At 48.2% G+C, this 12,463-nt stretch overlaps 1 protein-coding gene across 1 annotated transcript in view; it reads left to right on the top strand.

The window, feature by feature from the left end:
• ARMH4 (armadillo like helical domain containing 4) overlaps positions 1-6,218 on the top strand; it is a 97,994-nt gene extending 91,776 nt beyond the window's left edge. The window contains exons 7-8 of the mRNA XM_074997383.1: positions 4,970-5,104; positions 5,947-6,218. Coding sequence (XP_074853484.1) covers positions 4,970-5,104; positions 5,947-6,015 — 204 coding nt within the window. The 3' untranslated portion in view covers positions 6,016-6,218. The remainder of the gene's footprint in view (positions 1-4,969; positions 5,105-5,946) is intronic.
• The last annotated feature ends 6,245 nt before the right edge of the window (positions 6,219-12,463 follow it).

Raw genomic sequence — 12,463 nt, 5'->3', positions numbered from 1 at the left:
ACCTCTCATAAGATTTAGGCTTAATATTTGCTCTTCTCTGCTCAGGATTGCATTCATCCTGAGATGGGGCAAAATTCTGGCCACGTGAACCCCTTATTGCCTCCTCTCCCCATTTTCCACCTGCCCAGCAGACAGCTGACAGCTCAGGCCCTGTGCTGAAGGGAGCATGCCACGGTTGTGTGGAACCACTTTGGGAGGCATTTACAGGCTGTGGAATGCCACAGGGGTCAGGTAGATAAGGGGCCACTAATCTGACGTTCCTCTCCCCCTTGCTCTTAGGTTTTGGGGTGATTAGAGTTCATGGGGGTGCCTTCCCCTCTTCCACATGCCCTGAGGGATTCCTTTGCCTCAGCTAGCTCCATCCCACTTGCAGCCAGCATGCAGGGTGATGAGTATGTGGCCTCTTTAAGGTCCTACATTGTTGATCCTTCAAAGCCCTGTGGAGTCAGGCAGGCCCATGTGCAGAACATCCCCTTCATGGGAGCAGTCAGATGCCTCCTCCAGGGCTGGGGGCAAAGGAGTGGCTACTCAGCTGCCCCGAAGAGGGATTTCATAGAATCATAGGGTCGGGAAGAGGCCTCAGGAGGTCATTGAGTCTAACCCCTGCTAAAAGCAGGACCAATCCTAGCTAAATCATCCCAGCCAGGGTTTGTCAAGCCAGGACTGAAAGACCTCTGCAGATGGCGATTCCGTCGCCTCTCTCTGTAATCCACTGCAGAGCTTCACCACCCTCCTGGGGAAATAGTGTTTGTTTTTTTATGTAACATCTAACCTAGACTATTCTCCACATCAGCTCGAGACCATTGCTCCTCACTCTATCATCTGTCCCCACTGAGAACAGCCTCTCTCCACCTTCTTTGGAGAGGTAGTTGAAGGCTGCTATCAACCCTCCCACCCCACACACACACACTTTTGTCTTCTGCAGACTAAACAATCCCAAACCCCTCAGTCTCCTCATGAGTCATGTGTGCCAACCCCCCTCCACTCCCCCCAGTCATTTTTGTTGCCCTCCACTGGGCTTTCTCACTGTGTATAACAGCAAGGATGGCACGGGGCCAGGATTGAGACGTTTGGATACAGAGCTGAGTCACAACTGCATGAGGGAGCTCTGGTTAGGAGCTCAGATTTGCTAGAGCAGTGGCTGGCCCTCGAATTCTGACACAGAATAAACGCTCATTTCTGGGGTAGAAGCTGCACCCGGGCCAATGCTAAAAACAAGCGTTTTAAGTTCTCCTCAGTGTCTGCACTCACAGCAGTGTTCTGGGAATAGAAATGCCCATCCTGTATTACTGAGGTCGCGGAGTTGAGGCACTTTAACTCACTGAAAGGTTGTCATTTAGCTGTTATTCTTCCTGGCCTCCTTGTGCAGTAATGTGAAGGCAGGCAGCTGTCTTTTCTTTGGCAGGGGGGCTGTTCTTAAAGGTTGTGTGTGCAGTATGCGGTAATGTGTCATTAAACAAGCAACCGGGAGTGCCAAGAACCAGCAAACACGCTCCTCGGGATGTGGGATGTAAGGGTAAAGGTGTTACGACAGGTTGTACCTCCCTGGTCTGGCACCCTCAGGACATCAGTGGTCCCGAACAAGGGATTTTGCTGGACCAGGGAAGGTTAATGCCCTGGTACCTGCCCCCTTTCCCCCTGCAGACCTTCCTGCTGAGGCTGTCCGACCACAGTGGGCCAACACAGCCAGCCCCCTGTCCCCAGCCCAAGCACTCCAGCCCTGTGTGGGGCTGCCAGGGGGAAGCCAGCACTCTGGCCCCAGTTCCCCGCACAGGACTGCTGGAGGAAGCTGGTGCTGTGGCCCCGGTGCCCTGCACAGGGCTGCCAGAGGTAGCTGGCACTGTGGCCCCAGTCCCCCATGGGGAGCTGCCAGGGGAAGCTGTCCCCAGCCCAGCCTCACTGCCCCCCTGCTGGACAAAGGATGTTGCCGGACAAGGGAATGCTGGTTTTAAGAGGTGCAACCTGTATGAGAAAAAGCTATTCCTGTAGCAGACAAGGTAGGTGAGGCAGCATCTTTCATTCATTTTGTCGCTTAATATCTGGGGACCAACATGGCTACATTCCTGTAACAGCCCTGGTAAAACATAATATAAAGACGGTTTTATGATGTGGGCAATGTATAAATCAACTCTCACCAACAACTTCTTTCTTGGGGGGAAGTATTGGATTTTCCTTCTCCAGGTTAAAATACATAGTTAATGCTTGCAGAATAGCTTTTTCCACTTGGTGGTTTGTGGCACAAAACCAATCATGGTTCAGAAGCATGTGCAAGGTTCTTTTTGCTTAAGACTCTCTCAGCTGAATGTATGTGATTGCAAATGTATGAGGACCAGGACTGAAGGGCCTATATTTTCAGCAGGCCTCTGAACTGCACGTGAATCCATCTAGTTGTGTCAAAACCGTTTTGAATACTTACACTAGCATTGGTGCACCTCACAACCTAAGCTGTGTGTGCAAGGCATGTAAAATTTTCCATGCACCCAAACCACAGGACCACTAAAAACATAAACTAATTTTCATTTAAGACAGTAAAATATAACACAGTGAGCAATTTTAAAACACTTGTTTTTAATCTAGCAGTTATTCCCAAAAGATTCATATTTTTTTGGTTTAGTTGTTGGCCATTTCCTGCATTATAAACTCCCAGGCAATGTAAATTTGCTTATAATCAATAGTGAATTTAAATTAGGTTATCCAAGCTGCGTTTTTCACAGCAGGTGTTTGCTTCTTGGCTGGGTGACATGTTGCATCTCAGCTGCCATAGCAGCATTCCATTACTTGCACAGTACTGTCCACTTTAATTATGCGGCAGGAAATTCCCCCCTCCCCACACAAAGGCAGAGTAACTTGGTTTTGTGCCAGGTCTTAGGTGGGAATGGGATGGAACTGAGGATTTACCCTCTTTCCCCAGTCTCAGGCTGCAGCATAGCCCCTCTCCAGCCACTGTTTCAGCTGCTGGGCTGGAATAACTTTCCTCTGGGCTTGGAAGTCTTAGGCCACTGGGTCAGTTTAAACCTAGGTCCCATCGCCCTTCTGTTGCGTCCACAGCACATCTGTTCACATTGGCCAGTCTGAAACTAGAACAGAAGATGCTCCTCACCCACACTCAAACGTGCCTGTGCATGTGTAACAACCAACAGGCAGACGTGAAGGTGGGACCTCTGGAGCTCAGTGCAGGAGCCTCTACAGGCTGAGCTAAAAGGCTGCTGGCTCTCAGCTAAGGCTGTAGAGGAGCCTTGGTCTCTCTCTGTATAAGGGGTCTAGGTGCCACTACATGGGACTGTGAGTAAGTGGGACATGCAGCAGGTGTGTGGGTTACACACACATACAGGCGTGGTCCCACCCTGGCATGAGTGGGGCAGAGGCCTTTTGGGTGGAAGGTGAAGTTACCCTGGCTGAGGGGCACTACGCTTTCAAAGAAGGCATTTTATGCATGCAGTAGTGAGCAATTAACCACGCACCAGGGTGCACAAAGGAACAACCATGGGCTCAAATGAGGAACCAAAGCTTGTGGATAATTTGTCCTTGCCCGGAGCTTGGTTGAGCCCAGGCTCCTTAATTCTGCGCTCTGACTGAGGCACACATTGCTTTGGGACATTCTCATTTCAGGGCCATGGTGGGCACCGTGTCATAGGACTGTGGAAATTCCCATCCAGACACCCACTTAGTTACAGGCATACAACATGGGGTTTCTGTCCCCCACACCATCTCTCTGGCTGATGGTAACAGTCGCAACACGTCACAGCATTTGCAATCCTGTGCCTTGTTTATTTCCTTTCTTACGTGTATGGAACTGCAGTGACTGTTGTTGATCCCACGTGTTTAATTGCAACAACTGTCCCTGTTCAGTCGTCGGAGCATAGCTGGTTAGAGCCCGTGAGAGAGGGAAGAGTCATTCTAGCCCTAAGGCCCCGCCAGCCTTAAAAAGTCAAAGAGGCAAATTCACACCATGTTACTCAGGTAACGCTAGTGATGTCAGTGGAGGCGGAGCCATATACACCGGTGGTGACTTTAGCCCAGAATTTTTAAAGGAACTTGACCGTTTAGAGCTTGGACTCACATAGGGATTTAAAACACATGAGGTGCAGGTATTGTTGGAAACTCATGTAGTCTGCCACAATCTTCAGGTCCCACCAAGCCGAACGCAGTGCTAACGCCTCAATCAGCTGGGTATTGTCCAAAGAGTCTCTCCTTACGCTTGGTCTACACTCGACCTTACAGTCGATTGCAGATACGTAATTCTAGCTACGGCAATTGCCTAGTTAGAGTAGACATATCTGCAATCGACTTTCCTTTCTGTCCTCACTGAGGGAGGTTGATGGGAGGGTTTCTCCTGTTGACCTCCTTTACTCCTCGCAATATTGAGGCGTACGGGGTTGACTGCAGACCCCAGACAGATTGATTTTGCGCTTCTCTACCAGATGCGTGAAATCAAACCCCAGAAGATCGACCCTGACTGAGATAATCTTCCCCAAAGTGTAGGAGTGACCTTAGGCTAGAAAGCCAATTGTCTTGTTTTCACTAAAACTGATCCCGCATCTGCCGACTGCAGCATTCTTACACCTTCCTCTGAAGCTGCTGGCTCTGGTTTCTTTTGGAGCCAGGACACTGGAGTAAATGGATCTCGGCTCTGAACCAGTCTGGCAGCTCCTTTGTTCCTGTGCAAACCCTGACACTGATAAATTGTCTGTCCTTCAGATTTGCCCATTTAGATCACTGTGTTTCCATACATTTTAAAAGGGATCTTGATTCCTCCCCTAGAAAGCGCTTGGAGAGCTACTGAGGAGAACCAAGAGACAAGAGGTAGGTGGTGTTATAAAGACCTGTGAGCCCTTCCCACTTTTTTCAGGGGTGTTTCGGAACATACTGTAAAATAAACCCAAAAATACATTGCAGCCATATTGGAAAAAGAACAACCGTGAACTGCTTGTCTCTTTTGTATTGCCGTGCTTGTCTCCGTTTCTTGTAGGCAGGATATATGTCTGGGATGCTGGTTCCTGTGGGGGTCGGGATAGCTGGAGCCCTGTTTATTCTGGGAGCGCTTTACAGCATTAAGATCATGAATCGCCGAAGGAGAAATGGCTCCAAAAGACACAAAAGAAAGGTACTGCACCTGCAAAGAAAACCCAGATCTGCTCTCTTGACCACTCGCCTCTTCCCATTTCTGGTTCAGACAGTGAATACAAGTTAATTGTGGAGGCCCTTTGTGCTTAGGTTGAAACAGACCAATGCTTTAGATTAGTGGTTCTCAACCAGGGGTACCTCTACCCCTGCCTTGGGGTACTTAGAGATCTTCCAGGCAGTACATTAACTCATCTAGCTATTTGCCTAGTTTTACAACAGGCTTACATAAAAAGCCTTATCGAAGTCGGTAGAAACAGATTTCATACAATAACTTGTTTGCACAGCTCTGTGTTTTACACACCCAGATTTAAATGCAATATTTGTATTCTGATTCATTTATTTTACAATTTTATGGTAAATATGAGAAGGTAAAGCAATTTGTCAGTAATAATGTGTTGCAACACTTTTGTATTTTAAGGTCTGCTTTTTGGAAGCAAGTAGTTTTTAAAAGTGAGGTGAAACTGTGGTCTTGCTTGCTCCCATCAGACTCCTTATCTGGAAGGGCTGAGAACCACTTCTCTGTAATATTCAGGCAATTATTCAGAAAATGTTTTCAGAAGTTCCAGAACGCTAAATCTACTAGTAATTCTACACTGCAGTACAATTTGCTCTGATACAGTAGAAGAAATGTGTTGCAATGGTACAAAAAATAGTGTCTGAAAACTGTAGGTACTGTTCATTTTTTTAAAAGGGGTACTTTGTAAAAAAAAAAAAAGATTGAGAAATGCTGCTTTGGCTTAGATTAATTAGAGTGGGCGGGTGATGAAGGAATTCCGAGTTTTTACCCCGTGATTGAACCTGTGTAATGTTTCTTTTCTTTAGCAGAGGGAGTTCAACAGCATGCAAGATCGTGTAATGCTCTTAGCTGACAGCTCTGAAGATGAATTCTGAATCTGACAGCAGACCTGCTGTGATAGCCAATGACTTTTGGGGGGCAGAGGCAAAAGAGGGGAGCAAAAAGGAAGCGTTTGTGCTACATCGCTGCTATCCGCCACCATTTGCCACCGGGCAGTGCTTTATACACCCTGGCAAAACAGGCATGTTGTATTCTAAATGTAATGCGCAATGATGTTTATTTCTCTACTGTAGTGAGGTTACACATTCTCCCCAAGCACCTCATTGAAATGCAGAAAATACGTTGTCACAGCTGGAGCTGATACTTACGGATGATTGCTTTGTTTTTATCATGGTGTAATATTTTTGTTCCCACTGATGGTAACTAATCATAATTATTGCTGTTACTTAATTTGAGGACGGAAACCTTCACTGAGAATGACTTCTGTCCGATTAGTTCACTGTAAATGTTACATTACTGGAGCTAAAGTTTGTCAGGGCTAAAATTAGCTGTTCTGCTTAATTAACAAACTGCACACTTGAACCGCCTCCCTTGACAACAGGGAGATGCCCAAGAGCAGTCCAATTAGAGATGTAATAATAGACTCATTTGTGCGTTCTTGGCCCAAATCTCCTTGTCCTTTCCGAAAATCCTCCCCCGCTCCTTAACTGTGTTCCGTGTTTAGCAAAAATGTATGGAAATGGCAACAAAACATGATGCACAGCCTAAACGTGCAGAGCCGCCTTCACCAGCGTTACAACAGCACAACAAACACCACCGCACGCACATTGACAAAGGCTCGGATGCTTTTTGCATGACTCTCTTCATTTTCACTGGGTGCGCAGTTTGAATGTCAAGCAGGCAAAAGAGAAGAGGCAGGTTAGAGTTTTCATCGTAAGGGCCTTGTCTGATTGTTCGGCACAGTTCTCCTTTAAGGCAGGGCTCTGCCCATTTAACAGTATGAGAGAAGTGATAAATGAGTGTCTGTTTTCTCAGTTGGTAACCAGCTGTTACAAGGGTCACAGACATCTGTGGCTCACTGCATTGTGGAAGCTGCATAGTGCTGTGGTATTGTCCTGGCATCTGATTGACTGGGAAAGCAAATGGGATGCAGTACAGGAGACCAACGGGCAGCCCAGGGAGCTGTCAGCCTATGCAAAATCAACTCTCCTCCTCCTGAATGCTGAAGAGAACCTCACCTGCAGCTGACTTTGGAACCAGATTCAGATGCGCTTTGGTCATGGCAGCACGAGACTGCCGTGCATGCGGCTGTAGGAGGCTAGGCAGCCATGGCTGGGAACATGTGATCATAGATAGCAAAGGCCCCAGGAGGGAAGTCAAGGCTGGGAGACATGGCCTAACGGGGAAGGCCATCAGGCCTGCAGCATGCATGGTTGTGAGTAGAACATGAGCTTGGGAATGTGGGCACAGGCCAGAAGGCAGCTGAGACTGGAGCAAAGGTGGACCCAGGTTGAAAAGTTGCTTGGGTGAGCTGCATGTAGGTGAAAGGCAATCAAGGCGGAGGCAGAAGTGGCCACCTGTGGCCAAGGCTTGGGGACTGTGGTGTTAGTGACTATTTCACGTGCAGCACTGACAAAGTAACACAGTGAATTAGCAAAGCTCATTTGTGGAAGCGATCAGGAAAGAAGGAGCTTTGTTGCTGAGCTGGTTGGTTGGGGTTGGCTCGCCCTGGAATTTGTGAGTTGTCTTTGGCTTCTGTTTTTTACTTATTTCCTTATTTCCCCAGCTCTGGCGTACTGTGAGATGGCTGTTTTGTTCTGCACCCCTATTACATGTCTGCAAAAATCCTTATTCCCAAGCTGGAAACGGCTGCTATGACAGGGATCTTAACTACAGCTGCTCTGTGTGGAGGAGACACGATGAGTCAAGTAAGGTCAGACTGCTCCTTTATCTAGATCAACCCTTCTGTGTCGCCGAAGGAAGCAGGAGAGAGATGTTTGAGGAATATCAGGATAGGCTTGAAGGTGAAAAGGACTGGCTGATTGCCAAGATGCAACACAGCCAAGCCCCGTAGCAGCTGTGTGGCCGGACATCTGGGGTTCTATGTAGTCCTGTGCCTCTCTGGAGAGGGAGGGGATTTACGACACCTTTCCAGTCCCCTGTTCTGAGGCTTGCTGTGGACTTTCCCCAGTCTAAGCTACACCATGGCTAGTGCAGGTGGGACAGCAGCCAGAGGGAGGTCCCACTCTTGCCCTATTTCCCTGCCCAGATCCTCCAACTCTAGGCAGAGGGAACAGTTGCATATGAGTGTAGATTCCATCACTGGCACGCACAGATGATAGTGATCAGGCTTTGCTCGAACACGTGATTGTGCAGGCAAACCTGAGGCTTATGCTTAGAGAATCTGACTGGCTGCTGACTGGGCCGGAAACAGCTCCCACCCCAAAGCAGCTGTGAACCAGGAAAATGGGATTCCTTCTCTATGCCGGTGATCCCTCTGGAAAAAGAGGGTGAGGTCTGCAGAATGTCCTGCACGGATGAGATGCTTAATAACAACAAGCAATGGAGTCCGCTCGCCCAACCCGAGGTACGTTGCAGTATCTCATTCCCAGGTTATGGTGGTTTCCCTTGCAGGAAGGGACCAGCAATATTTGAAATGCCTCTGTTGATCAGCCATCCAGTCTGACAGCTCTGTGTGGTCAGTCCAGATTTGTCAGCAAACACAGCTAAACAGAGCCAGTTCCAGCAAAATGCTGGTGACCCCCTGCAGAGTGTCTTCCTTCCAGATCTCTTCTGGGACAGATGCCCTCCCACACCTCCTGGTGGACTCTTGTCTTCCACCCCTATGTGCTTGGTCTTCCTACCTTGCTAGGCAGTCCCAGACGCCCTGGCAGCAATCGCCTGTTTGTTCTGCTCTGCCTCTCACTGGTGCTCCTAGGTGTCTGCGTCCATGAGATTCAGATCATAAGGATCTTGCCTCAATGTACCCCTGGAGACATTGCAATTTATTTACGTGCAGTTTAAATCCAGTTGCAGGGTGGTTGGTCTTATAAGAAATGTTAAAAGCCTCTTTCCCTCAGAGCTAGGGATCAGTCTGAGGTAGGAGAAGCATCCAATGCTCTGCTCTTTGATTCTCCCTCTGAAGTTGTTTGGTGGACACAAGATGATTTGGGGATATGGTAATACAATGAGGTGCTTTCCTGGCCAACTACCCACTCCAGCTGTGGCTTTTGGGCCTTTTAAGGAGGTGCCTGGGCTTATGGCCAGGTCTGGTGGTGCAAGCAAAGCCTTCAATGGAGTGACTTTCAGCTTAATTCACGTTTTCTCAGCCAGAATTGGCTTCCAGCCGGCTGGGAGCAAACAACAGTGCAGGAACCAGCAGAGCATTGGTGCAAACTCGTCTTCCATCTTAAAGGGGAAGGCTCAGGAAGTATGTATGAGCTATGGGCATGAAACAGTTCTGGAGGAGTGCATGTAACTGATTTAGGTGCGGTAAGATTAGTAAATGGGCTCTGTGGCTAGAGGTTGACAGATGTCTGGCTGTGTGTGGGTGTTCTCTCTGTGCTGTCCCAGCCCTGTGCAGACAGCTGGCATGGCAGACCTTAAGCATACCAGCCAATGACCACAAGAACCTTTAAGGAACAATGACATCCATTCAGATTTATTGTTGATGAATTATGACTTGTTTTCTACAGGTTCTACTGGGTGGCTAATATGTGTATGTCTGTAACAATGGACTAGCTCAGTCAATGGCAGGACTTTCCCTTCCTCCCTAGGCTGGAAAAATTGGGACACTTCCTCTGAGATTAATTTTTACACACTGATACAAAAACGTGAGTCCTGTATCTGACATGGTTATTGCAGGTGCTGCTCCTGATGTGGAGCCTTGTATGTGGTTTTGATTAAAACTGCTTCATAGAATCACAGAGCTGGAAGGGACCTCAGGAGGTAATCAAGTCCAGCCCCCTGCTTCAAGCAGGATCAAGCCCAGCTAAGTCATCCCAGCCAGGACCTTGTCAAGCCAGGACTTAAAAACCTCTAGGGATGGAGATTCCACCACCTCTCTAGGCGACGCATTCCAGTGCTTCACCACCCTCCTGGTGTAGCAGTTTTTCCTAATATCCAACCTACCTCTCCTGTAACTTCAGACCATTGCTGCTTGTTCTGCCATCTGACATTACTGAGAGCAGTTTCTCTCCATCCTCTTTAGAGCTCCCCCTCAGGAAGTTGAAGGCTGCTATTAAATCGCCCCTCAGTCTTCTCTTCTGTAAACTAAACAAGCCCATATCCCTCAGTTGCTCTTCATAGGTCATGTACTCCAGCCCCTTAATCATTTTCATTGCCCTCTGCTGAACCTGCTCCAGCACATCCACGTCCTTTCTGTACTGTGGGGCCCAAAGCTGGGCACAATACTCCAGATATGGCTTCACCAGTGCCAAACAGAGGGGAACAACCACTTCTCTAGATCTGCTCAAAACGCTCCTAATGCACCCTAATATGCTGAATAGTGACAGAGACATAGTCGTGTTAGTCTGTAGTCTATCAAAACAAAAAAGCAGTCATGTAGCACTTTAAAGGCGAACAGAATAATTTATTAGGTGATGAGTTTTTGTGGGTCAGACCCGCTTCTTCAGATCATAGCCTTACTAGAAGAGACTCAATATATAAAGCATCGTAATTCTTCTCTTTTTCTTAACAGTTTTTCTGATTTGTCAACCTTGATAACAATTTTGGACCTCTGTGCTTTATATATTGAGTCTGTTCTGGAAAGGCTACGATCTGAAGAAGTGGGTCTGTCCCGCGAAAGCTCATTACCTAATATTTTATTCTGTTAGTCTTTAAAGTGCTGCATGATTCCTTGTTTGTGTAACCCTTCTGCCGGAAGGAGTTGGCAGCAACCAGGGCCGGGTTCCACATCTAGGGGTTCCTTTTCATCCATCTCACACAGAACCGGCTCAAGCCCCCACCCAGTAGCCTGGGAACATCACACACCCCTGGGCGCTTCGGAGAGGCGATGCTTCCCCAGTCGCAAGCACAGAGTCTGAGTGTAGAAAAGAACTTTTAACAAAAGAGGCAGAAAAGTCAATTAGCATAAGCGTGGGAAAATTATCACACCCAGAGTTCATAACCAATCCTCCAGTAACTGTCCCAGCTCAGATGCATTGACCAATGTCCTTGGCCTCTCAGGATCACCAGTCCAATACTGTAAACAGCCAATCCACACACCCAACTTTCTCCGCACCCCCCAATTCAAATGCCCTACTTACAACTTGGTCCAGTCCGTGTGGGCCCTGACACCTCACGCTGATGCATTCCTTCATGGAACCTGAGACAATGCCACCTTTGCACCCATCCGGCATTCTGCTTGCTCCTACCAGCCAACTGCCGGTCACACTGTCTGTCCATCCGTCCGCTGCTCCTCTTACTGGCCACCCGCCTGTCATGCCGCCTGCCGGTCACACTGTCTGTCTGCCACTGTGAGTCTGGCCTGAGGCAAAAACCTGTGATTTCAGCTCTATGTGGCCTCAGCTGCCACCCTGTGACTTCAGCTCTTGGTATCTACCTAAGTAGAGTCTCATAAAACACTAGTATCCAGCTCTATCTTTTAACAGGTGAAGAGGGCTAGTCAAACCAGGTTTATAGCTATATGGTCAAGGCATAGGCAGGGCTAAGGTACTCAGGTAGATGATTCAACGTATACCCCTTCCTATCTGCTTTACAATGCTTTAAACCAGAGAGCCCTGTGTAATCCATGTCTCATGCAGTTATATCAACTGCCCTGTCCCCTACAATGACTTGGCACATGGGTGAGATTTCACAATTCTTACACTGAGTGTTAGCATAAATTGTGATTTTACAACAATGTGTTTACAATAGACAAAACCTCATTGCTTCCTTGCTACCCATCAGTCTTTGTTTGCAAGGTATCGCATATGCACACCTTTGCATTCTCATGCAAATGATCTCTGGGAGACACATTCCTCCCAGCCTTCAGCAGCGTTGAGTTCCTGCTGGCACATTCCTTACATCTGTTTTGACCTTAATATGCCATTGGCCTTTTTGGCTGCAAGGTCACGCTGATGACTCATATCCAGCCTTTCATCCATCACAACCCCTAAGATTCATTATGTGCTGTCATTTTCTGACCTAATCTCTTAGAAGGGTCAGTGTGTTCCTGTTATCCTTGGGGAATGTTTTGTACCATCCTCGATATCAGGATGTGCTGGTACCTCTTGATAGTGGGACGTGTTTGCCTGCTGAGTGGGCTCGTCAATGATAGGGGCTGTGGCACAGGGGCCTGGTGTTTCAAAGGGACCCAGAACTCTGGCCACTGGTACTGCCATCTTGGCAGTGGCAGCAGCTGGAGGTCCAGGCCCCTTTGAAGTGCCATAGCAGCTGCTTCTCCACTCCATGTGGCTCTGAGCTGGGGGATGTGGGAAGGGAATGGCACAATCCAGGTGGTGCCAAGAGCTGACTGCCCTTGGCCGCACCCCATTCTGCCCTTGGCCCCACCCCCTTCTGCCCTTGGCCCCACCCCTTCCG

Source organism: Carettochelys insculpta, chromosome 6 (genome assembly GCF_033958435.1).
Source record: "Carettochelys insculpta isolate YL-2023 chromosome 6, ASM3395843v1, whole genome shotgun sequence".
In the NCBI taxonomy this organism is placed as follows: domain Eukaryota; kingdom Metazoa; phylum Chordata; order Testudines; family Carettochelyidae; genus Carettochelys; species Carettochelys insculpta.
The sequence above is the reverse complement of the archived record's forward strand: the minus strand, read 5'-3'. Positions and strand labels throughout refer to the sequence as shown.